The 26,923-nt window shown below is 41.1% G+C and overlaps 1 protein-coding gene across 2 annotated transcripts in view; it reads right to left on the bottom strand.

Moving 5' to 3' along the window:
* The window catches only part of SHISA9 (shisa family member 9), a 185,867-nt gene extending 159,371 nt beyond the window's left edge, over positions 1-26,496 (bottom strand). The window contains exons 1-3 of one of the 2 annotated variants that reach the window (XM_054842910.1): positions 25,942-26,496; positions 24,073-24,669; positions 16,780-16,907 (exon numbers count right to left, since the gene is read on the bottom strand). In XM_054842910.1, coding sequence (XP_054698885.1) covers positions 16,780-16,907; positions 24,073-24,596 — 652 coding nt within the window. In that variant the 5' untranslated portion in view covers positions 24,597-24,669; positions 25,942-26,496. Of the gene's footprint in view, positions 1-16,779; positions 16,908-24,072; positions 24,784-25,941 lie in introns of those variants that run through there. The other variant, XM_054842909.1, reaches the window with a different exon arrangement.
* Between the last annotated feature and the right edge of the window lie 427 nt (positions 26,497-26,923).

The raw sequence follows: 26,923 nt of genomic DNA, 5'->3' as shown, positions 1-26,923 counted from the left end.
AATCAATAAAGCTAACATGCTTCTGTTTAAAAGACCTGTATTTTTCTTCTGTAAGACCAAATGTGTTCATAAATTAAACATTAGCTAATAAACGCTCTCACCTCTGTTTCTAGCAAGTCTGTCTGCTTAAGAGAACAGGTTACTGACACCATTAAGAAACTGGCAAACGCATTTCTTTCCAGAGTATTTAATGCTCAAAGGATTAGCAATCTAGTGACAGATAGTTTAGGCTGCAAACTTACGAACTGACCACGGTTCTACTCGCTATGACTGTATTTAAACTGGGGATCCAGATGTGACAAGCACCATGTTCTATTTAATCACCATCCAGTCCCTCGAGGCTTTTTTTTTCACAACAGTATGTTTTTCTCAATGCCTAGGTCCACTTCAACAGAAGGAGTGTTTTTCGTACGCTCAGACTTTGTATCTGATTTTTGAACCACCAAACTAAGCTAATTTCTGTAGTGAATTGCATAAAAATTAATAAATTAGCCTGGGTAGTCATTTTACATTTTTTAATATTTTAATATGCTTATTTGAAGCATTATGGATATTGAAAAACTTAGGGTTCTCCCATTCTCCCCCCAAAACGAGGTCCTGATTAGTACCAATTCCTAATTTTTTCCAAGTGTTTATTTTGATATCTGTGTTAACCTGGAGTTGCAGGGAAACTGGAAAGTGTTCTGTAGTCAGCAGCTGTGATCCTGGCAGACTGCCGGGGTGCTTGTGACCTCTAGAAATCCTCACAGGTTTGATCAGCATTTCCTCATCCCCAATACTCCGTTGTTTCTGTTTTAAGTTACATCTCAATGTACCCAGGGTAGGTAATAATGTTAATGTAAGTGATACAACAGATTGTTACAAGCATCCCTGGATTATGAGATGGGAATATCTTGATTATGTAAACAATGATAGAGTTGATTGTATTATATTTCTGAAATTATTATAGTATTATGCTGATACAAATTATACTGTCACATCTCAGGCTTATTTATTTAAAACATAGTGATGGAATGCGAAGACTGTCGATGACGACGACAGACAATACCTGACGTGCCGCAGGTTTCTATCAGAACCAGCATGCTACTGTAACTTTCACAGTTATTTTGCACTAATTCCCAAGATCTGAAGACACACATTTCGTGGCTTTTCTGTGCCTGTAGAGTTAATCGTTACCATAATTATGAAACATTGGGTGAGAAGATCACACTGCCACTGCTAAAATACATTTGTTTGCTTCAGAATGTCAAATGAGTTAGTTCAGGGAATCTTGTAATAGCAACTATGGATAATATTACAAAATGCATCTTTCAGGAGGCTTTTTTTGTTTATATATTCATATAAAGGTGTGTTAATAACAAACGGGTTCTTCCACCACTAATACTTAAGGTGAGGTGATGGCAAAATGAGGATTGCTTACACAGCTGAGGAAAAAATGCATTCTGTTACTCTCCGTTTACCCTTTTGATCCAATGTCACTGGTGCACTGAGAATATTATGTGCTATATGTGTTACATACGGCATAGCACACATGGGGGTATATATATCAATGTATGTTGCTATGTATACTGTGGCAGCTTACACGTGCTTTGTACATAAGTGGCCTAAATTCAGAAATCTGATGTGAAAAGGAATGTCATATTCCATCGTAGAAATATAGAGTAGCGGTATCTTGAGGTGATAAGAAAGTTAAAGTATGTAAGAAAACACAATTATTTGTTTAAAAGCCTCTTATTTGTTATTCTAAGCCACGTAGCACAACTTCAAGCTTTTAAAAATCCATAACGCTTTCAGCTAGAGTTGGTGTTGAAACGGAGACAAACGTATAGTGTCTTTTCCTGTATCACCTTTATGGATCCTTATGCTGCAATGACGTTTTAACAGTGAGTTATTTTCTTCCATGCGTTTATAAGTGTTTTCATTGATTTTTTTAATCAATGATGACCTTTAAACAAATATGGTTTTTTTCTGTAAGTTACAGAGCATGACATAAATTTACATATTGGTGATCACTTCCACAAACCAATGTCAGGTATCAGCTACTTCATTTCATCTCTTCTGGCAGAATTTTTCTAGAATACTTGCCTTGTCACTAACTGTGACATATCTTCATTAGAACTGTCAGGCACAGAAAAGCAGAATCCCAAACATGAAGGCAAGAAAAGCTTTGATGGGCGAGAAAGAGATGGGGTGAGAGAGAGACTGAGCTGAAACAATGGTATCATCCACCAGATACTCCTCGGGTGCGGAGAATGAGACTTGCCTGGCCTGCTTTTGAGTCACAGCTAGGTAAATCATGAAGTTGTTGTTGTTGTAAAATGAGTTTCATTTTCAGGCTCATTTTTTGCTTACTCTCTTTCTGATATTGTTTATCTGTGGCTTAAAAGTAAAAATATAACATGGTTATCATCCAAACATCCACCAAAGGAGCTGAGTTGATACAGTGCCAAACGGTTGGTCCAGGTAAATTTACCCATGGGGGTAACAACTGTTCTGCAGACACAGCGCTCTGTTCTGAAAGTTCAGTGAGCTATGTAGGCAGCTCCAGATGTTACGCTCTACCTAATTCTGAAATTTTGAATCCTTTTTGAAAAAACAATCTCTGGGGCATCTTAAATTGAACCCACTCTCGCTGTGTGCTTTCTGACATCTTCCTTGTGAAGTGAGGCTCTTCATTGTCATCTTCCTGTGACAGCTTCTCTCATCCCATACGTTCAATACATCCGCTCTGAGCAAGTTACCTTTTCATCTGGCATTTCTTTATGTTAAGGCTATGCTGATCCTCACTCATGAATTGGATCTGCCAGGCTTGCTGATACCGTATGCTGCAGTTTGCCAGATCTAGTTCGCTCTGACTGGTAGTGATAGCGGTGGATACAACTTCAGACAGCTGTGGCAGCAGCAATCTACACTATCCAGTCGTAGGTATCTAACCATAAATATGATAATGTTGTATTGCTGGACCACAGCCAGCGCTGCACTGGCTTCTGCAACGCCTTTCTACAATATGAAGCACAAAGATAATCTGATGCTCAGAGGCACTCAGCTTGCATGCAAACTGAAAAAAGCTCAGGTTTGCTTTATAAGGACATGGCTCCAGCTGTAGGGCCTCACCGTCTGTCATGTGGAGGGGGTGTCAGGAACTGTTTCATTGCAAGAGGAAGCGTGTGCCTGGTTTAGTCCTGTGTACGATGCAGAAAAGCGCTCCGTGTCTCAGTCACAGGAAAGCTGGTGAGAATGACAGAGTTAGGAGCCATCACTGATACCAAATCCACAAGACAGAGCAAGCAGTCTGCATACCACTTGCAATTATCTCACTCAGGTCAAATCTAGTGAAATTCGTGGCTGCAAGATACTATGAGAATATTTCAGAAGGATTCTTCAGATGATAGATCATGATCATGACATACTGAGTGCCAGGATTCAGTCATGCCTGTGATGTTGGACTATGACATGCATATGTTCTAGTTTTAATTTACTGGGATGATAATTAAGATAAAATTATTCCTCTTCTGTTAATTCCCTCAAAGCTGAAAAGACTTGTCAGTTACTATATGAGAAGAGCATTCTTAAAGTTACTAGCTCATGCTCACCAACTTCCAGGGCACACTGATCTCAAACTCTGCATAGGCTACAGGTATACAGGGAAAGCAAATCCACTTCTACGTACATAGATTTCGCACAGGGAAATACACGCTTAGGACTTCTCCCTTTGTAATCTGCTAGTTAGCCTCAGATTGCTTAACACCAGTGACTTCCCATCCTTGCAGCTGTGCCGTATCTTCTTTCCCAAGAGTGCCGCAAGCCATAATGGAGGATTGATGCTGCTTTTGAACTGCATTAACTATTGTGTGGATTTTCCACTTGGAAGCTTCTAGCATACACTTAATATCATGTAAAGTAGAAATAAGAATAATTAGCAATTAATAAATCATCTGCCAAGTTTTGAGCTTGTATTTTCCTCTATGATCTGATCTTCTGAGATATCCCCACTCCCTTCAGACTTTCCTGTACAACCAATTTAGACACTATAAACCAGGCATCATCCTGATACATAACTTCTTTGATCCATGGGGAAGGGGATGTGCCATAGATTATTCCACCCTTCTTTTCTTGTTCTCCTAGCATTCCCAAACTTTGATGACTAGATCTCCCTATGTGATGATTATAGACTCTCAGAGCAGCATCTCAGTACTTATTTGATTTATGGATCCAAATTTTGTGCTTACAATGCCCTGTAGCATTTTACTGCACTCAGTAAATAACTCTAGATTTATTGTTCTTAAAAGAGAACAAGGCTAATGTAATTTTTTTTTTTCTAGCTATCTGTTACTCCTTCTAGTAACTTGTAACCCATTTGCCCTTTCTGGAGTTCTTGAGATCTCAAGGATGAGATGTTTCTACAGCTGTTAGAAAAACAAATGGCCAAATGGAGACAAAAGGCTGAAGTACAAACTCTATAGCGGTTTGCTTGCTTTGTTCTGTTGGCTGATCAGTCAGCATATGAATACCAGAATGGATAACTCTGAAAAAGCCAGAGAATATTCTTCTTTGTCCAGACAAAAGCAAGAAACACGAGAGGAACCTGAGGCACTGCCTATGGGTTACTGAGATGCCAAGAGGTTGGAGTAGAGAGGCACGATCCTTCCTCTTCCTGATGAAGAGACACGAGAGGTGGTAAAGAGGAAAGGGGAACACTGGTGTTACTACAGTGGACGACTTCAGCAGAGTCAAGCAGTAAGTTAGAGAGACCAGATTTTCATGGACCACTTGTCTTCCTTTCTAAAAATGTCTGCATGATTTTGATACTTACAAAATCTGAAAATCTTCTCCTATGCATAGAGCAGACAGGTGATTTGCACTTTGCAGCATAACTCTAGCTCTGTGTCTCTGGTTCCAGAGGCATCTTCATCTATGTCTCTATATTTGTAGAAATGGTGGAAATGGTGTCACCTAGGAAATGCAGTGTAGCGTGCAACTAAATATTTCAAACCAGATTTTCACAAGTAAATGTTAATGGATCTAAAATGCTAGATTATGACAATGCAAGATCATCATATTATAAAGTGCGTCATTTGTATGTGCTTGAAAAGAATCCTGCAGCACTGCTGGTTTTTTTCTCTTTGTAATTTGCTCAGTCTGAGAGGAAATAGGCCTAATCTATTGGTATATAGTTATTTAGACCTCTCTCTAAGAGGTGTAGGATCACAATCGGACAAAGAATTGGTGAGTTAGTTCACTCTTAGATGGATGCATTAAATTATTAATATAATGAACAAGTCAGAGAAAGAGCTACCCAAATAATATACATTGTATTTTATATACTTATCCTCATGGACATCTTCAAAGAAGCATAAATAATTTTACTTTTAATATTCTTCAAGATTCAGAAGTTTCTGGTAATTGTTACTGCTTTCACTACAAACATTTTTATCTGGGCTTAGCTTCTGACCTCTCTGTCATCACAATCATACCTTTGCATGGTCAAGGAATAGTAACTTCTAAAAATAAAAACCTTCTGCAAATGTCTTATCCCACAGAGTGCATGGTTTTTTTCTGATTTTCTGTGGTTTCTTGAAGATCTTTGCTGGGGCCAATTATTTCTGAGAGAAACTATTCCTTTTCACACATATCTTTTCTTAAGTGGAGGTCCTTAAGCAAGGAAGAAAAGCAAGAACCAAAGAAAAATAAAGTGTTAAAATGAGGGGAAAGAAGTAATCAATCATAAATGTAAATTATTTTGCTTTAAAAATCCTTATAGGAGTTCATTTAACTAAGTAAAGCATTTAATGACAATTTAACTACAGAGCTATGACTAGAAACTTGAAATTGTTCTAATCAAAATGGTGGCCAGGTTTGGTTTTGACAAAGAATAAGAAAGATTTCCTCACAGTACCGCTGGCTGTTTCAGAAATTAGCTTGAAACTTTAACAAGAGTCTGGATTGCTATAGGAGAAATGTAGTCGTCTAACCTTCCAGCTTTGGAAAAAATGAGAAATAGTTTAATCAATTATTATAAATGCAAGATATATTCTTTAAACTAGAGTTAGCCATTTGATGAGGTAGAGCAAAGCTTTTATGAAAAAAATCACATTCCTGACTCTTAGCCCAGCCCCCAGCAGGAACTGCTGCGAGCGTGTTGCACAGCACCTCCTTCAGGCCCTCAGATGTATAAAAGAAAGAGCAAAAACATATAAATCACCATCCGCTTCCTTAGTTTAACTCCTGGATGAGAATGATGCTGAAAGGACTACTTTTCCTTTTTGGAAGCTGTTCACAAAATACTGTTGGTAGGCCTCCTTCTTTTTGACACAGGGATGCTCAAGAATACATCTATTAATTTGCTTCTGAATGATGTAAGCATATTGTTTCACATGGGCCAAACACACCAGTTAGTCTGCTCTTGGCCAACTACCCCCTTGCGAACGTGCTGACTTGGATCCCTCCGTACTTGGAAGGGCCTCAGTGAAACAAATCTCCACTCTGCTCAGTTCTCTACTCACGTAAGGTTCCAGAGAAATTTTAGACCGTTTATGTAAGTGAAAGCTGCCACCTGCAATTCTATTTTGTGCCAGGGTTCAGTGGTTGAGAATGCAGTACCTGCACAAGCCCTCCAAGAGGGCTGTCCTGCAAAATGGGGGTGACAACCCTTGTTCAGCCTCAGCAGCTCTGCTGCCAAAGGGAGGAGCGTGGAAGAAGAGCGCGAAAGGTTCCCCTTCTGCTGTGTGCCAAGGGCACGGACATTCTCCCAAACTTCCCTGAAATCAGAACAAAAATGGAAAGTACATCTAGCTGGAAGCTACTTCTAGCCTCCTGGCTTCTGAAAACACTTCTCAGGAGGGTTTAATTTGGTAAATTATTTGGTAATTTTCACTGCACTTCCCCTGACTCGTTTTTATTACTCTTGGCAATGAACACACATTTTTCCTTCTCCAGCACTGAATTCTCTAAGCTGTATAACGTTTTTTTGCGAAGCCGTGAGATAAACTTTCTACATATCCCTTTATCTCTCTCCTTATTCAAGATTAACAACAAAACCGTAACTCCCCTCAATAATAAGATATATATGAGGTCCTAAGTGAGTTGTCAGGCCCCTGGGTAAAATCCTTGAGCCAGTAAAGACAGTGAGTGCTTGACTATGACTTTTGACCAATCAGCATTTCACCTAACTGGCTTACACTAGCCACTCCGGTAAGCACTGCCAAAATCCCGCTTCACTTGCAAGGCTCACAGACTGCCCACCTCTGAATCGCACCCACTCCCATTTTGTAATTTATGGCTGAAAGTAGTTAATCTTCAGTGCCCCACTGACAAGGTGAAATGCTAGCAGACATTTGCCATACTTTTCTATGTTGTGGTATTCTTTCATATGTTGTCCAGAATGGCTGACCACAGACTTTCCAAAACCACAAAAACTAGCATCATCAAACAGCATGTGTGGTCACGGAGGACCAGCTCGTTACAGGCAGCAGAAAAGGCAGCAGCGATAGGAAGCCCAAGGTTTAGTGTGCATGGAGAATATGTTAAGAGAAAACAATAAAGCAGCTCAAAAGTGATAAGGAATAATCATATTAGCCCTGTAAGAGCAACTGTCTACATGGGAAAAGCTGGGTTTTTTTCCTGGCTAGTGCTGTAGAGTGTAAAAGGAGAACGGACACAGTGAGAACAAACTTCTCAGGGTAAAAAACCAGATCTGTGTTTGAAACACATAGTTTATTATGGACACTTCTAGCTAAACAAATTGCTAAGTCGAATAGTGTCCAAATTTTGGCATGCACATCCTCTTTTGTGTATGCTCATGTGTGTGTATAAATAACTATTTATCAAATGTGCTTTTCCTTTAATTGGTAAGGAGGGGATGGTAAAAGACCATTGGATCATTCTGGATTATGTTACAAATTCATTACGAATTCAGAAGTATCGTTATAGCCTTAAGCTTGAGTGCATGGACATTTTTCTTAAAAATATGCATTAAAAACCAAAAATATGTTACTGAAAAAAAAAGCTTAAAAGCTATTTAAATGTGGTAACTAAAAATTAAAGATTAAATTTATTGGTATACCTAAGAAAACATTAACATCCATGATCATCAACGTAGTTTTGTATCATGGTTCCAGAGATTTTTTCAACTAATTTTTCTATTATAAAAATCAACAACAAAGTTATTTCATAAATATTAAACACACTCAGTTCCCTTCTTGACTTTATCTTATGGTAATAAAACTGGAGTCAGAGCCAATGTGTACATTTCAAGGAAAGTTATGATGTAAAGTGGAGAACATAGAACAAAGGTACTGAAAATCATTTATGATTGAAACTGTAGATTGAAAGTCGTGAAAATATCTCTCACTGAATAGCATATCACAATTGCCTCGTAATGCAGGGATGTGTATTCATAAGCTTTTTAATGTATGCAGCCAACCTCTTCTGCTTTATTTTGTAACCACTGTACTGCTTCTGCTTGGCAAAATCGGTATGACTGATTAAAAAATGAAGAGGGAAGTAATTTTGCAGAATGTTAAATTTCTGATAAGAGCATTTTAACATCTAAAAAATGGTATCAAAGTTTCACACAGCCAGATAAAAATGTATATCTTTAGCTGTGGATATATCAGTTTGCAATAGGTAATGCTTGTGCCTGAATGCATGGACAGAAACTGATGTATTAATGAATTTATGTTTTTAACATTTGTGTTACAAATCTATGATTTTTGAGACAAAATATGAGGGTGGGAGCTAATGGATTTAGAGAGATGATTAAGCTGTAAGTCAACAGTTAAAAATGATAGTGTTTTGGCATGGAAAAGGCAAGTGTAGTTTGTCTGAGTGATGGTATTGGCAAACCAACAGTGAAAGCCAAAGGTACTTCTTGTTTGCCTTTCAATGAGGTGACTCATGCTATAGTAAAGAAAAAAAGGTATCTCGGTCTCTATCCTCTTCATTTTAAGGAGCTAACATCTGGCAGAATACAATCACAAAAAGGTTGTGTTGTTGGGTTTGTTTTTTTTTTCAAAACATGATTCCTATTAGTTTGGCATTGTTTCCTATACCGGTTCTTGACATCGGGAATCCCAGTGACATGAAAGATTGCAACAGGCATGAAGCATTGATGATTGATCTTGCTGTGGTTGATAGTGGGAATATTTCACACTGGAAGTTATTCAACATTGAGAACACTACTATTCAGCGTGCTTGTCCAAAGACAAAATACAACTTCAGATATTAAATTGAGTAGTACCAATAGGAATAGTAAAATTTAATAAGTAAAACTTAGATTGCAAAGTGTCAAAACAGTAGAGGATGCTTATTCTTCTAAGCATTGCCTTTGTTTTCAGGGGAGTATTTGATGACAGGACATGTCACACCTAATAACAGACACCTGTGGAACTAAACCCTTATTAAATAATTATGCTGATTGTACGGAAGTAAAAGTGGAATCACAAGGGAAACACATAACTGTTTTCCAAAGCCAACCCACGTTTAGATACTGGACTTTTCATCTTGTAGACAGTAAATACATTGCTGTACTACTGGGCAACATTTCAAAGTACTTTAATCTGCACCCCAATGGCAGCAAAATGAGTCCCATCCTTCCTATGTGCTTTTCAAGTCTGCTGTTGTGTGACTCAAAGCTGCCTATATCATAGTCTAGTACAGCAATGCTCTCTTCTGTCATGACAATATTTTTTATTTTATTAAATAACCATTCAGCCTTTTAAACTACATTATAAAGTGTAAAAATATATTCTAAGTAATTTTTATTACCATAATGTTAATTATTGCTGTTAAAGGATAATGTCAGTGATTAACTGTATTTCTCCCAAATACATTTTAGATTGATGAATATTTTTATTAAGATATGTCAAATTTCTATGAATTAAAGCTGACTAGAAGTAAATGATAGGATGCAAGGCAGTAATCTAATCTAATTGTTCTTATTGTACAATAAATGAGGAAAGACAGAGCGAAAACTTCGTTGTTCAGTCCTAATGGAAATGGTTCTATGGAGCAGAGCTTATGAAGACCTACCCAATATGGTTCAAAACATATCCCACTGACTAAAATTGCAGGTAGGATGCATAACATTCTCATTGAGTTTCCAATAAAATCAAATCTAACAAGAAATATTTCAGAATAGAGAGGAGACCCACTGAACACAGGCAATGATGTTAAGTTCATGGTTTTATTTGATTATAGACCTAGGATGCAATCCCTCAGTGCTTGTTCATGCAAAATTTTGTGGTAACTATGTGCTTAAGCTTTTTTTTTTTTCATTTGCCAGATTAAGCCAACAGGTTGGTTCCAAAGGCATGGAATTAATTGTATGGTAGGAGATTTGCTAGAGTTCTGACATATTACACTTGGCGAAGTCTGGTATAGTCATAAATTAAAACCTATTGTGTATGATATGTATTAACATTTTTAAATCATCCTGTTTTCTAAAAAAAATTAATTGCTTAAATGTACAACAGTCCATGACAAATGAGATATTTCATTTGTTGTTTTTTTGTCTTTCCTAAAGAAACTCAGAAGCTGTCATTCTCAGGTTGTAATTAACTTCCTTGAAAATACTCATTGGTGTTTCAAGAAGCTTCATAGCATCTTCTCATAAATCAGCATCATGCATCTGAATTAAAATCTGAATGTAAAGTAGAAACGTTTTTTATATTAATGATTGTGAGGCTAAACACACATTCAGAACTGATTAAACATTACTGTCTTACAGTGACTGAGTTGCAAGAGAAATGCATCTTCAGACTCCAAGTTTAAATGGGAAATTTTGTTTCCAGCATGGAAGCTTTGGAGCTCTGGAATGCATTGCTATAGCTGTAATTATATTAACAAAAATTCTATCACCAATTTGCTAATATTTTGAAGTTCTACTGGTAGCATAATTTCACTTGAAGTCAGTATCGAGAAATTAATTTAAAGTGGTTTAAAAAGTGGTCTCAAGATAGCTGTGACAAAGCAGCTTGCAGCTTTTAACCTTAAACAGAAATTATATTTAAAAAATACAATATTTCTTTTGACATGGCTGGTGGTGGTAGTGTGGGCTTTTTCTTGGATGATTAGTTTTGTAAAGCATATAATTTAAATGTGGAATTTGTCCTCCTTGTTGTCTATTACAATCAAAATGTAATAAGTAGCCCTCTCCCAGGTTTAACTTAAGTCTACTAGCTTTTAGTTCAGGAATTTAATCTAAATTATCAGATTTTTTGGAATAGTGTTAAGGTGCTTCCTGGACAGATGATAGAAACCCCAGTAAAAATGAGTTTTTGCATACTGGCAGTGAAGACAAAGGCTTTAAATGGAAACAAATTCACAATACTGACTGCATTCCCTCCCCTCTGTCATAGCACTGTAGTTTCTTGCAAACTAAGTACGTCCTCCAGTTAGGCAAGCCATTCTATTCTCCCCCATTTGTCTCCGTCTCAGAGCACTCCATCAGCAGTACTGCTTCACTACTTCTTCTGTCACTGTGCTAAAACTATCTTTGTCTTGGCTGAAAACTTATTAGTGTTGTCCATCTTTTCACTCATAAAACATGGCTGGAGCCCTGTCTATACAGCTCAGCTTTTCTGACTGTACTTTGTCCGTCTAAGTGAAGAGGTCAACAGCCAATTAAAGTTCATTAAGAACTTAGTCCACTTCCTCTGGGTTAGACCCATGCATGAGCCAGGCCTAAAAGAAGCATTTTACTATAATCAAACAGCCTAGACACCAACAAGGCCAAACGCACAGTTGTTTGCTCAGTCCTTTGGATCTTGCAGCCCTCTGTCTGAACAAGGGTCTTGGTAGAGTTTCAAGGCAGCATACTGTGACAGTGATACCTCCATATTCTCAGTGACTGCTTCTTCAGTATTATGCAGTTCATTGTCCAACAGGTACTGTGTAAGTAAATTAGTTACCGTGTTTTATGTGTTTCAAGAGCTTTGCATTTCAAAGAACAGTACTTCTCTTTAGTAAAGTTTCTTAATATGCCTGTATGCTTACTTCCAACGAGCAACAGTAGAAGTTATATTTATACAATGTGATCCAATGAATCATCTGATGTAAACATGTTTATGTATGTTAAACATAGAAATAATTAGTTTGCCAAAGACCACTGTATTCAACAACAACAAAAAGCATATTCACTAGGGATGAAAGAGACTGCAAAAAACTCTTGCAAATTCCAACCATATTTTCACGGTGTCAAACTAGTGACAGTTTAGCTCACTGGAAAACAGAGGCTGAGCTTCTGTTTACAGAAATGGGGGAAAGCATAGGAATACGCAATACAGAATGCTTAGTCTAATATGCGAGAACTTAAAAAATGCCCTCCTATTTAAATGCTTACTGTCTCAACACAGAAACAAAGAAATAGCAAAAGTTAATTTATCATAAGGCACCAGTTACAGAAATGTCTTAGCTTTGTTTGCAGCATTAGCATTTGTAGTCAGTAAGTATCCAGGACAACTGACAATCAAATGCAGCAGCAAAGCCATTATTCCCTTGCATATATTTAAGAAGAAAAAAGTCATTTTAATCACGTGCTGCAAATCCTTGGCCAGTATTAAAATCGGCCATTTGATACAGTGCAACACTTCCTTCTTTGAGTAGTGTGTTTACAATTCACTTCTTTTTTTATTTAATGTTAAATTCAAAATGAAGAAATAATCCATACATGTCAAGCTAACTAAAGGCTACATTTTTCATCTTAAAACCTCCATAATATAGAACTGGCTTCCCTTTAAAGTCACCTTTATCTTGGGAGTCTGCATAAACGCTTTAAATATGCTAGTGCAAGGCTAGTTATTACTGAGGAGAGAGTAACGGAGCTTTTACTGATCGTTAGGAAAAGTGACTGTGGATTGCACTAACTGAAGTATTTGTTTCAGTCTGCTATCATAGATTACGAATTAGAAATAACAGCAGTAATCACGTTTCAGAAATGAGGATGTAGCTACAAAGCCTCCTAACTCCCACTGCACCAGTGTTATAATCCCAACAAGTTGAATAAATTGCTTGCTTCTAACACGACAAGTACAAAGAAAAAAAAAAAAGAAGAAAAAAGAAAATCTTAAACACTGCTGCGTTCTTGAGATTCATGAAAGTCAGAGATGACCAAAACAACTCAAATTCTGCAGGAAGGTTTGCTTTTTGGTTTACAGTTTTAACATAACTTTTAAATGTCCTCTTTTTTTTTATTTTATTTTATTTAACATTTCATGTTAGAAAACTTGAATGTTATGATTCTTGGTAGATGTCTGCTGCTTGTTACATTCTAACGTGTATGAATGAAGGGAAATAACGGAAAAGTAATCCTAAGTAAAGCACAGTACTGGAAGAAAATTATGATGACTAACAACCACTAAGGACAAAATAGCTTTTACTAAAAAGCATCTAGATTGTCTGGATTCACATGGGCAAGGAAAAAAAACCTGTGTTTTTCTAGAACCTCCAAAATGTCTGTTCTTTTCTGAATATCAGAAAAGAAGGGACAAGAAACTGAGTAAACTGCAAGATGCTGAAAAGAGATCTCTACTTCTGGCCTTCCATTCGACTGCTAGTTTTGGCAAATAGCTGTGCTAGCTGCAGTCAACTTAGAAAATCTTTGTCCTCTGGTAACAAACAGTCCAGAAACAAAACCACACTCATTTTCAGTGCCAGAGATCACGCAAAGTTTGTCCTTTTGACAGAGCTTCCCTTCATAAAACACTTTCAGAATGGGTTGGCAACATCAGTAATATGTTTTCAAGAGGGCAGAAAGAGCAACTGAACATTCAAATTGGAACAGTTTTAATAATGTCTGCCCTTCGATAGTTTGTCTTCAGTATTCTGAAAGACACAGTATGGAAGGGGTACATAATGCCTAAGGAATTCCTCCTGCTCTCTTCATATCTGTGGCCCAATGTGAAAAGTACATCAGTCTCGAAGTTTTAAGTCTCATTTTGAGATGGCTAGTAGATAGAAAGTGGTAACTTAGAAAAGAAAAATTAAAAAATACATATCAAAGTGTCTGATGCTATAATTTTGTACTATTTCATTTTCTCTGTATAAGTAAAGAATTTCTACAAAAGCTGTAATTCACTCTGGTTTCTTTGCTTGTAAAAATACCCAAAACCTCTGTCACTTTTCCAGCACTAGTAGTAGGTAATGCTGCACTGCCAAAGTTTCTGCAAGTAATATCCACTCTAGTCATGTTTCAGAACTCCACTATAAAATCCCAAATTGCTAAGATACTGGACTTGGAAAATTTGTCTTAATAATTTTTCTTTATAAAGATTTTTTCTGCACCATAAATGCACATGCTCTCAACAGACTTTAATCATTTGTCATCTTCTGGCTAATTCTAGTAGGTCATTTAGTCATGTTTTAGATGAGTTTATGAGGGAATATAATGGCAACAAATACAGAATAATGATCTACTTGCTATGAAGTAAATGTATGTAATACCAGTTATAGAATGCCTTGAGTAATTTCACCACTTGAAGGTCTGCATTGAACAATCTAAAATGATTGACTTATTCCATAAAGTTGATTAAAGACTGAAACAGTTACCATCGTAGCTGCTTGCTTCTGAGGTTTCCATCTGTGGTAGGAATGCCTGAGCTGCATGCGAAGCAGCCTTGGGACTGCCCTGTTCATTGCCCAAGGGATTAAGATAGCTCCAAAGTAGCAGTAGTGCTTCTGTGTTGTAAATTGCAGTGGTGCAAGAGCTGTTTCAAATGTAATTCTTCCATCTGTGCCAGAGGGCCAAATTCTGAGACAGAGGTGGTATGGATGTCTGGGGTCATCACAAGCCCAAGATCCTAAGGTACTGTTAAATGTGTCTTCATTTTTTTTTCCTTGATGCAGTAACTACGTGGCTCTGAGTTGCATTTATATGCAAGAGTTGATAGAAGCAAGGCTTAAATCTGAATTCAAATCCAAGAAACAATGAATTTAAAGACCTGTTGTGTTATGTCATATATTGTAGTATACAAAGAGTTTTATGCAAAATATCTCAGTGTGATGACAACAAAAATCTAGATACAATCAATGCAGTAAGAATCTCTTTTACTTCCAGACTCCTTCATTGATTGGGATTCTGAATAAACATTTCACATATGAGAGAAAATAAGAATTGTACCCTAACTTCATTACCATTTGGCATCTTTCTTCTTGAAACATGGTCACAGGAAGGATCAGAGATCAGCAAAGAGCTAATACACAGAGCAAAGAGAGATGTAGTGCATATTCCCATCCTCCTTAAACCTCCAGAAGGTCACCACCTCAGCTCCAGGGGAATAGAGCACCTTTGATTGAGAGAGAAGCATGAGTTTCCCTCCAGAAGTGGTCTGTTTTTGTACAATTAGGGATGTGATGCTGCAGCGTGTGTGTACCTCCCCCTCTGCAGTGTAGAACTGCACAGGCCCAGGTGGAAGTACTTTGCTGGAGAGCAGTGCAGACAGATTAGGTGTCACACTTCACTATACGTGGTATCTTTATTAGAGGTCACAGCTTTAATTCTCTCCTATTACTCTGTAACCATGCACGTAAGAAATCACAGTCAGCCTCTACCACAAACAAGTATCAGGAGTGCATGCAGCATAAGAATCTGCTCTTTCTCCCATTGTTTTTACACCTAAAAGAAAGCAGTAAAATCTCACAATAACTGCACGCTGCAGTCCAAATAAAACTCATTCTTTGTCCAAATACAAGCACATTTTCTGCTTTCTATAGTTATAGAAAGATAAGGAAAAGACTAGTGCATATACTTTAAATATTTCAAAATCCAAACGCCAATGCAGTAAAAGTATATTTGCAGTAAAATGCACATCTACATTGATCTACAGCACAGAATAAAGCCATCCACTGCCTAACACTCTAAACCTTCCTGAATGATACCCTTTTCTTTTATAAATATATTGAACTTGAATTTGTAAATATATTATCTGTAATTTGTATGCATATATACATTTATATATGCATATATATTTAAGAGATGGATGACTATAAAATACATAACTATATATCCAAATTAAAATTGCAGTGGAACTGTTCATCACAAAAGGAAAATGTATCTGAGCATGAGAATGACCTGTACTGTGGTCTAATACAAGACTGAGAAATAAGTTGCCTGGGACCTCAGAACCACTTAAATTGTCACCATATTTCCTCTGGAGTTCCAAGGTGCGCTTTTTCCTTGCCTTCAATCACATAAACACGTAATAGCAGATACCAAATAAAAATATTATTTAAAACTTAAAGTAATCATCTTTCTCTCACCTTTCCCTTAGAGAGAAAAAAAAATGAGAAAGTGAAAACCACATACAACTTGATGCTCTCCAGGAAAATATTTAGCTACTTCACTAGTGGAGATGATATAACAGCCTAATAAGCCCGCTGTCTTATTGGATGTTACAGCCCTATGAAACATCTTGTTAAATCTTAACTATTAAAGCTTAACTACTTGCATTTTGGTATAACGAAACATAGAATAAGGTATAGCTTGATGAGCTGAGCAAAATACCAGGTAGAAGGAGACAAAGATACAAAACCAATATTAGTCAACCAAGACAACTAATTAAAAATAAATATAACTAATTTTTCTATTCAAAATGGCTTTCTCTTAGTGTTGCACTATTTGCACTAGGAAATCCTAAACATTTCTCATTCTGAAATAAAGAATATTTCTAATTTGCAAGAACACATGTACTGTCGATCCTCGTTTGACATCCAGCAATGTTTATTTCATAACGATCATTTTAGTGCCAGCATTCCAGACATTGATAAAGTTGTAAAGCAACTTACGTAAATTATTTGGAGGAGGTCTCGTCTCCATGTTTTCATAATGTTGCACGTGTACTACAATGTTTAGATCTCTTTCCATATGATCTGTTGTGCAAGGACCTTGAGGTCGCATAACATCAGCAAGAGCCCTGAAAAACCAAAAAAAACCAGAATGAACCTGCAAAATATGTAAGGCATTACCACTATATTCCAAGGGGTTTTTTTAGTTTGAGATGCAGTCCATCAAAATGTCTGCTGGAGAAACCAGCTCCATTCACAGTGAAATCAGGGAATCAGATTCATCGTGAGACTTCGCACCTAAGGCTCTTTTTAGGTTGTCTTACAGTGTGCTAGCAGTAATACACAGAAACACATTCAGTTCTTTAGCTGTCTTGTCTTTGTAGGAACATAATTTAAGCTTGTTGAGACTCGTACAGTTCTGCCATTGCATGTGCTGAGTAACATTGCCATCTTGGTTAAGCTGAGCACCTCAGCACCTAGTCCCTGCCTATAGCTTTCACAAACTAGTTACCGTCACACCATGCACTGCTCTTGGCCATTTTCATTCAAAAATGTCACCAAAGTTGAAAGGTCTCATGATTTTCATGTAGAAATCCAGTAGGCATAGCACTGTTCACAATCAGGGATTTAAGCTTTTCCTATCCAGAAGGGGAGATCAGAAATGTCTTTTCTAACTTCTGAGTGTCCTAGTCATTAAGATGGACCAAAGCTTGCACAGGAACACTCCTTGCTGCTTTGAAGCCAGTTCAGAAACAGGATGAAAGCTTTATGCTAGCAGAGGGAGCAAGCAAAAGGATTCCTAACAGTTAGGCCAGGCCCAATCTGATGCTGGTTGTGGACATTTTCTGCAGAGCTGCAGGCAGTAACTATATCTGAAAGAGAGAGAGATTCGTCCTGCTCTGGTGTATTTCCTAAGGACTAGTTTCACTGCCGAGTGTCCTGCTGAGCGTAAGTCCGTTCTTCGGCATACAGGTGAGTGCACACACCTGTATCAGCCCTGTGGACCCAAAGTTAGTGACTAAGTTTTAAGCTCTGAAACTCTCAGCATGACAGCATCTAACTCTGTCTGTGATTCTGGGCTATGGAGTTTTACCACTGACTTCTGTAGGAGCAGGATTAGCCCTTAGGTACATGCCACATAGCTACTGGCTGAACTACTGGCCCACCTGCAGAAGCTGTTGCCTTAGGCAAAGGAAAGCTATGGTATGTGTTACCCGTGTCTCCAGCGCTCAATGCAAGTCTTTTCTATTCAGGTCAGTGCATCGCTGACCATTATTTGCCTCCTTTTTGTTTTATTAGTTTTAATTTTTAGACCACTTGAGCTTTTTTTTTTTTTTTATAAGGGAATGGATGTATTTTCTGGGCACTGTGCCCAGTTTAGTTTAATTTTCTGCAAAATTATATACAGTGTCCCAGATACTGCATCAAGAAAGACTATTTTATAAACTAATAAATAAATAAAAATAAGCACATTCACTGGTGAAAGCCATGGCAAGTGCCATCTAGCTCCTCCGCTGTACTTCTCTGACATGATGATTTCTTGATCAAGAAGCACTGTACTTTTAAAAATTAAAAAGTAGTTTCATTTAAGTCACAGACAGACAGGAATCCTGAGCTGGAGCTTCCTTTCAGATTACAGGAACACCGCTTTGATACACAGATGAAGGATACTGGTGTTTCATTGTGTTTGTGGCTAGCATTATGTTATTAAAATATTAGTTGCAGTTGTGATCAACATGTTAGAGAATGTTGATACTGTAAAAGGTCAGAAGACAGTAACCAAATGATTAATGGTATCAGAGCAATGCTCCCTTTTGAAGCAATGCTTATACAGCACAAATAGCAGAGCTGGCCTACATAGCAGAAAAATAAAAATTCAATAGAAGAGATCTCACAAAGGTATGTAGAAAATGATGCGAAAGGAAAGCATTATATTGCAAAACATAGTTGAAGTGGGGACCAAAGCCATTAATACCTAGTCAGTTTATGCAAATATGTCTCTATACAAAAGCAATTATTGGCATCAATATTAATTCTAATTGCAGAGGCAGCTGGACACATTTCTGGGAAGGGAAGAAATGCAAATGAAAATTCCTAACTTCAATGTGGGAGATAAAATGGTGAGATCTTGTATTACACGGATTAGTATTTCCCAACTTTGTGAGAGCGGGTTTTCAGAAATGCTTTCCTCATTGCCCTTAATCTGATGGTAAATATTGTTCACTGTAGACTTTAAATAACACCCTGTATGATGGCAGATTAACTACTGCCTGTCTCTGAAAATGCCAGCTAAGTTTTTTACTTAGGGTGGAGAGCAGTGTCTTTTTTTCAAAGGGGTTTCAAGGAATTAGCTGTCCCAACTCCCACTATATTAAGAAAAAAGGAACTGCTCACCATAAGTTCTATTTTTAATAACACAGCACCTATGTTTATACTGTGTTAGCCAAAGTTGTACAGTTTTCTCAGGGCAGAACAGCTCCTATAACAAAGAGCTTGTCCTTATCTTCCACTGATGTCAGGGAGAGTTAAAAATGTGCAGCAGCTTGTATCACTGAAGCACAAAGGAAATGCTGTACCTGCATTTTGTTCTTTTAGGGATTTGCCCGTACAATGAAATGGATAAGGGGAGGTTTGTGTCCCAGTACGTCACAAAATCCTGGAATAGATGTTTGCGTCAAAAAATTGCACACAGGCCAACAGACCGTTACAATACCTTCATGCATTTGTCTCACCTGAATAGCGTCATACAGATTTTGTTTGTTATCTGAAGAAATAGTTAGGGTGGGCCCCACTGAAAACTTATATACGCAGAGGGTCTTTATCTACAGCTTTGCTATATTGAATGATTTTTTAAGGAAATGCCAAATACAAGATAACCTTCTACTCAGGCAGCGCTATCATTAGGTCCTGTGTATTGATATTGATTGCAGTATTACAGAAGTGGAGAACTGTTACCTACACTGGAGGTCATGGCCCAGAACTATCCAAGTATCACAAAACTTCAGCATTTCTCTTGCCATAAGTTTTTTCTCTTTGGATATGTATTTTTGGGTGTTATAAAGCATGTGGAGCCAGGCATTTCCCTTACGGGTACAAGCTTGAAGAAGCTGAAACACAGGTTATTTCATGAAAAGTCACTTGTCATATTTTGCCTCCAAAACTGGGTCAAAACGCATAAGGGAAGTAATTTCACACATAGGATTCAGGATTTTGGCAAGTCAGACTATTTTTGGCCCCAGGTACATGCCTTTTGAATAATCAACAAAAGACTTAACTCATGAGCTCAGCACATTGTGAAGGAAGAAAGAAGAGCTCAGATGGTTCACAATGTTTGGAAGGCTGCTAACATACTGTCAGAAGCACTGCTTCAAAAAACCGGGAGCTATAACATACGAGCGTGATTGTAAATATTGTCCTTTCGGCTCTTGGTTTCTTTGCACATTCTCCACCAGGATTAGGGAAGAAGACAAGGGTGTGGTTTTATTTACAGAAAAATCTCCTCCATGAAACAGAAGTAAAGCTTTTCCCTCTTCCACTCATTTTCAGGAGAGAATTCTCCACTTTAACTGATGGAGTCTGGAATTCCCATTGATGTAGTCTTGAGCAGCAAGAACATGCTGCCCTCATGTCTGACAGAGCTTCCAGGTCTGCTTCAAGGAGGCAGATCGATTCTGTTGCCTTTTAGGCACAACACTGCCACATCCATTCCCTTTGCCATATCTGATAACATCTTATTCCCTCCTTCTCTTAGAAAGCGGGATGGTAAAGGAAGAGTTACTCTGTTTGGAGACTACTGTTACTGCTTAGTTCTTGGACACTGGAGCTGAAGGGGATATTTATCTCCTTTTAATGTCAAGTAACAAATTAAAAAATGAGGAGAATGAAACAAACAAAACATTATCATATGATGTCTAAAGCGAAATATGCCATGTAGAATTAATACTGTACTCCCCTCTCCATTTTCATCTTCCAGATTTACAGTTCCATGCCAACAGTAAGAGTGTTTTACTGAAAAGCACTGATCTAACAAGAAAGAAAATGTGAACAGTGCCACACTTGGCCTTTTTTCTCAAAACAAAAGGAAGTAACAAGCTCTCTAAAAAAAGGACAAATTTTGACTCTTTTTTCCTAAAAGGACTTGCCCAATACAGATTTTTTTTTTCCTATGGATTGTTTTCACTAAATAAATACATTTCCCTGATACTTTTTCATTGTTGAATATTTCAGAACTCAGTGAAATTAATGGCGTGTTCTTGGTTTGTTTTGGTATAGCAGTAAACAAAATGTAAGGAAAGGCGAGTGTATAGAAAGTGTGCTCGCCCAGCGTGCCAAGTTTCCTTTATTACCATTGTACCACTCTTACACACACCAGTGCCTTACTGCAACAGCAGATCGACTGACTTCAAGATGAAATAATGCAAGGAACTAATAAGTGTGGCACAGTTTTGCTTCCTATTTATAAGTCAATGTTCTTATTCCCATGTGCTAGGTCTCTGTTCATATTTTTAAATATTTTTAATAAATCAAAACCGGAAATACATAATTTACACCAGTTGTATTCTGTTCACTTTTTTTAAAAAAAAACAGCCCTCAAAAAAAGATCAGATTACATTATGCATTGTCTTTTTCAATAAGCAGTACCATCCCCTCCCTAGGTGAATGTGTTCATAGGAACGAAGAGGATTCAAGTGTTTCATGTAGCCATTGGCTAGGGAAGGGAAAGGAGACAATCTCAGCTAAGGAAATAGATGATGAATCAGTCTCCGTGTGTTTCTTGCTGCCAGCCAAAATGGAGTAACACTTAGTACTTTTGGTTTGGCCTATCTAACACTCTTAATGCATTACACTTTTGCTTATTAATAAGGCTCAGTACAGCAAAAAACATAAGAAGTGTTCTTTCTGGTTTGGGGTTTTTTTTTATATTGTAGTGATGAGTATTATAAAAGAAGGTGAATATGAATATAGGCTACATATTATTTTAACTGTTGGTACTATTAACTGTTTAAACAGATAAATTATTTATTTCTTAAGCATTGCAGCCTTTCTTTCAGAACATTAGCAGTGTAGAATGAGCTAGGATGGAATATTTTAGTTAAACACACATTCGAGGACAAAAAGGTTACTTCAATTCTTCACTCAATGAACAGATTTTTAGATTGCCGAAGGGATTTACAAATCTAATTCCTTTTCAAATTATTGGTAAGCCCACCCCACAGCTGTAATAGGAGTGTGAGAACTTTTTTTTTAAAAAAAAAAAAGCTATAGCGCTGCTTTTTCAGAACATGACTAGCTATTATGTGTACTGAGTGGGTGACTGTTTTTCCATGTGATCATGACTTTCCAAGTTTCTATATAATCCTGACTTGAACATTTTCATGGCAAGAAAAGTACAAGATCTCAGACACTGTTAAGTAATCAGGGTAACAGACGACCTTTTCTAAGAACCACTTCAGAAACCTAATCGTTATGCATACATGACTGAAGGATTTCAGAATGATTTTCCAATCCCCTATAATTCTATTTCCATAAACTAAGACAGAATATCCTTTCAGAATACTTCACACCTGTACTTTAGATAGCAAATATTTCTACTAGTAGAAATAGGACATATTTAAGCCATACATATAAGCAGGGATGGCCACAACTTCACTCTGTCCCGGTTTTTGTCAGTGTTACGAGCCCTGCCTTTTTGCTTGCATGAAGACACTACAGGAAGAGGCTGAAGCAAGGGAGAGCTTTTTCCAGACAAGCTCTGTAGTTTAAGAGTAAGATTTAAAAACAAAATTGGGACCCATGTATTCTTTTTCTCAATTTAGTAGTTGAGAACATTCAAAAAGACCGAAGGATTATTATACCTTGCTCAACAAAAAACATCTTTGCAGAAGTATCACTGACACACAGTGTTGACAAAAATTTCTGCAATGTGCTTTGTTCATCGGTAGTAAATGCGTATCCATATCAGCCAGTTTATAAACAGCAAATAATTGCTAGTGAACTGGTGATGCATTTGCAGGAGTATTTTTGTGGCTTTCCCTGTTCATTTCAGGATAAGCAGTTAATCAAAAAGTCATGCAGAAACTTCAGTAAAAAAATACAGCTCCAGGTGTTGAGTTGATCTCTTAGACTATCTTTCAAAGGAGGACTCTTCGTCTAAGCTTGAAAGATTGTGACCTACACCATTACCAGTCAGGGCCCGAGGAAGCTTTCTGCTACACCGCACATCCAGTAGAAGGTATCCTTTCAATTGCATTTCATCACCAAAGGTGCCCAATATGCTGGAATCTATTTAGACTCTTTAATGGAGCTGTTTGGCTTTTTTAATGCCTTTCACCCATCTGCTTTACTTTCATGTGCCTGGGATTAGCATAAAGAATCAGACAGACTGCAAACTTGACAAATGTGTTATGCCTTGATTTTGAACTGCTGTGACAATCTGGGTTTGGAATATGTTGTTAAAGCCATTGGGCTCTGTCCTGAGTTGCCCACCTGCCTATCCACCACGAGGCAGCCAGTATCCGGAGTAGTTGGTACACAGCATGCCTAACTCTAGGTGGGGGAGGTTCTCTTTGATGTAACTCAGCCATTACACTGTGGATACGGAGTATAACACACACATATAAGGATGAGACAAGACTTTCGTATTCCATTTTTTACCTTTCAACAGCAACTGAAAAAATGTTAAGAAATTCTACAATACCTTTTCCTTTTTGTGTCTCCCTCTTCCCTTCCACCCTGGCTCATTTTCACAGCTTAGAAATTTTACAAATAGCTCATACACTTGCAAGGGTTGGGGGAGTAGGGAAGGTCCTGCCAAAACCATTTTGCAGCTGGAGAGGGAGGGTGAGATGGCATTTGTTTACATCCTTCTGTTAAGTAAAAACATTTTCCAAGCTTTGAAACAGTTGGAAGAGGGAACCTGTCAGGCTTTCTATAATTCAGTGTTGCTGGTTTCAGGATTTTATTTTTTTTTGTTTCCCTATTCACGCACAGTATATCTGGGAACAGTTGCTGGATCTTGTTGGGGAGAGGGTCAGACACTGCAGACAAAAATGGACTACTGTCTGTGCAGACTCCACGATTATTTCTAGTCTTCCTCACTCTGCATGTACTTTGATAACCTGGGCCTGGGGACCCGCAGGAGCTCTGCTCTCCAAAGTTGGTCTCTCTCGGTTGCCTTGCAGGGGAATGCAGCCTGCTTGTTTGGCAGGAACACATGGGCTCCTCTCTCCCCTTTAGGGGCAAGGGGGGAAGGTAGCGGGGAAGGGGACCCTGCTGCCTGGCACTCGGCCTTACCTGGACATGTGCTCCCGCTGGGGTCTGTGCGCCTTCTCCAGCCCTAGTTTGGTGAAGATCCCCACCAGCACCATGACTGCCACAACCCCACAGATGATGTAGACAATGAGGTTGGTTTTATCCCTGGTAGGGTCGTGCAGAGGGTCGTCTATGCGGGAAGGAGGCTTCCCAGTGTTCATCCACAACGGCGTCTCGTAGTTTGTGCAGGTGCTTTGATCCAGCCTCGTCTTCTTGAACTTGCAGCAAAACCTGAAGCCACAAGTGCCGCAGCAGAAGATGAACTCCCCCGAGCTGCAGTTAAAGGGGGGGTCCCACTGCCCCATCACGTCGAAGTAGCCCCTGCAGAAGTCCGGGGTGGGAGGTGGCTCGGAGGGATCTAGCTGTTCCCCAAGGCTGGAGTGGTTTCCTCCCGAGAGCACCACGAAGCTCCCCAGCTGCTGGCCAGCTTTCTCCTGAGCCCGGCACACCAGCGTGAGAAGGTCCGCCACCAAGTAGCCGAAGAGCAGCCGAATAAAGCCTTCCATTCTGCCTCCCAGCCCCGGCTCAGCGATGCCGCCGCCGCCGCTCGAGCTGCTGGATGCTGCGCTGCGCCAGGAGCTGAACATAAAGCGGCTGGGTCAGGGCCGGCCCCGCGCTCCCGCGCTCCCCTCAGCACCAGGGACAGCCCCGCGCGGCCGGGCCGGGGCCGCCGCCCCCAGCAGTGTCCGCAGCCCGCGCCGGCGGAGCGAGCGCGCGGCACTTGTGGAGCGCGCGGGAGGAGGAGGAGGATGAGGAGGAGGAGGATGAGGAGGAGGAGGAGGACCGAGGGGCGGCGGTGGCGGGAGCGCGGGGCACCGCGCTGCGCGGCGGGGTTGGGGGGGGGGGGGCTGGCCAGAGGGGCGTGGAGCGGGCCACGGGGCGGGAGGGCTGAGGCGAGGGCGCTGCAGGGGCGGGCGGGAGGAGGGGGGGGGGGGGCGAGCGCCGAGCCTCCCCGCGCCGCCTGGTGCCGGCGTGCGGCCGCCGGGGCATCCACCTTCCGCTCCCCCGCCGAGCCCGGCGCGGTGTCTCGCACAACTCCCTCAGCCAGCCACGGCGCCCGCCGAGCCGCGCCGGGAGCCGGGCGAGCCCGCGGGAGGCGACGGCCGCCAGGGCAGGGCGCGGGAGGCTGGACGGGCTCGCCGCGGCATCCAGCCGGCGAGGAAGGGCTGCCGCCAACGGGGAAACCCGCCTCGGCGGGCAGCGTGCGGGCGAGGCAGCCCGGCGAGCCCGGCCCGTCCTCCGAGGCGCCCGCGGGAGGCTGCGCGCCAGAGACCCGGGGCTCCCCGCCAGCCTGCCCGTCCCCCCCGTCCCCCGCCCCAGCACCCCCTGCGCAGCCCCCTCAGCAGCCCCTCTGCGGGGCCGCGGCTTCCCCCCCCTCCCCCTCCCCCTCAGCCCCTCTCTGGGGCCGGCTCCCCCTCAGCGGCTCTCCCCACTCCCCGCAGCCCCCCTCCGGGTGCGGGCCCCCCTCGCCCCCCTCTGGGTCCGGCCCCGCTGCCCGCCATCCCTTACATAAGAGACTTCCCGCCCAGGCGGGCGCTCCCCACAGGTGCGTCTCCAAAAGCGCGGGAGCGGCGCCTCCTCCTCCTGCCCCCCCCCGCTCGCCGCGCTGAGGGGGCACCGGCCAGCGCGCGCCGGCCCGGGCGGCGGGAACGGGAACGCGAGCGGGATCGGGAGCGGAACGGGAACCGGAGCGGGGCCCCCGGCGGACTCAGCCCCGCGCCGCGGGCGCCAGGCCGGGGTGGGCGCCCTGAGGGAAACCGGTGGCGGCCCCGAGCGAGGAGAGCGGAGCGGCACTGCCCCGGTAAGCGGGGCGCTCCTTCCCCCGGCGACCGCTCCCGGCAGTTCGCTTACCTGTGAGGCGAGGGCGGGCCCCGGCGGAGCGGCGTCCATGGGGCCGCACCGCCGCTAGACCGCGGGCGTGAGCGGGCGCTGCCCTCCCCGGCGCGCCGTGCACAGGTACGGCGTTACTTGCACTGCGCGCCCTACGTCTGCTAAACACGAGCTGCCCCGGCGCATCGTTTATTTAAAAATCTCGTTATAACGTCAGTCGGGCGGGCTCCGGCGGACACGGCGAGGCTGCGGGTCGTTTGCAAGACACAGAATGAAAATAACTTCCCCAAAACAGAGAGCGGGCTCTGGGAAAGACTCTTTAGTGATTCACTCCCCGTCCCTGCTATTTAACTCTCGCATCTCCGTCTTTTGGGTCGGCGGCAACCTGCGCGAGGAGCGGTAACGTTATCCCGAATACTGTGCTGCCACCAAACGTAGGCAATAAGCCCATTGTGGCGTGATTGAACAGTGCGGGCTGCTGCTTAAATACAGCAGCTTCCCTCTCCCTCGGGGGCTCGTCTGCCCCCGCCTCGCCGGGCCCGCGGCCGCTGCTGCCCCGGGAAGGGCCCGGTGCGCCCCGCCCCGCCCCGCCCGCCGCTGCTGGGACCCGCCGGCCCGGCGTGGCTAAGCGGTAGGCAGCCGGAGAGGTGAGGCAGAGGACGGCGCAGACGTTCGGAACCGGAGAGGGCTGTAGCTGGCTGATTGCGATCCTTTGCCTGCTCTTAAAAATAGACTCTAAGTACGGTGATGGTTGCACCGAACAGCCTGACGGCAAGCCTTGCATCGTTGTCCGGGAGGCAGGCTAGAAAGCCCCGTTATTTCTCAGCCAAGAAAAACAGTCGGTCCCGGCCAAAACCAGCCTTTCAGGTTTTTAATATTTAATTCTTAAAACCTCCACCTCCTCAACATCCCCTTTCAAGTCTCCTCTGAAATCGTATCGTTCCTCCCCTGTGTATACCTCTCTCTGCTATTATTTATTATTTAACACTTTGTGATGCAGTTT

Source organism: Grus americana, chromosome 15 (genome assembly GCF_028858705.1).
Source record: "Grus americana isolate bGruAme1 chromosome 15, bGruAme1.mat, whole genome shotgun sequence".
NCBI classification, from domain to species: Eukaryota; Metazoa; Chordata; class Aves; order Gruiformes; family Gruidae; genus Grus; species Grus americana.
This window is presented reverse-complemented; position numbering and strand designations above follow the sequence as displayed.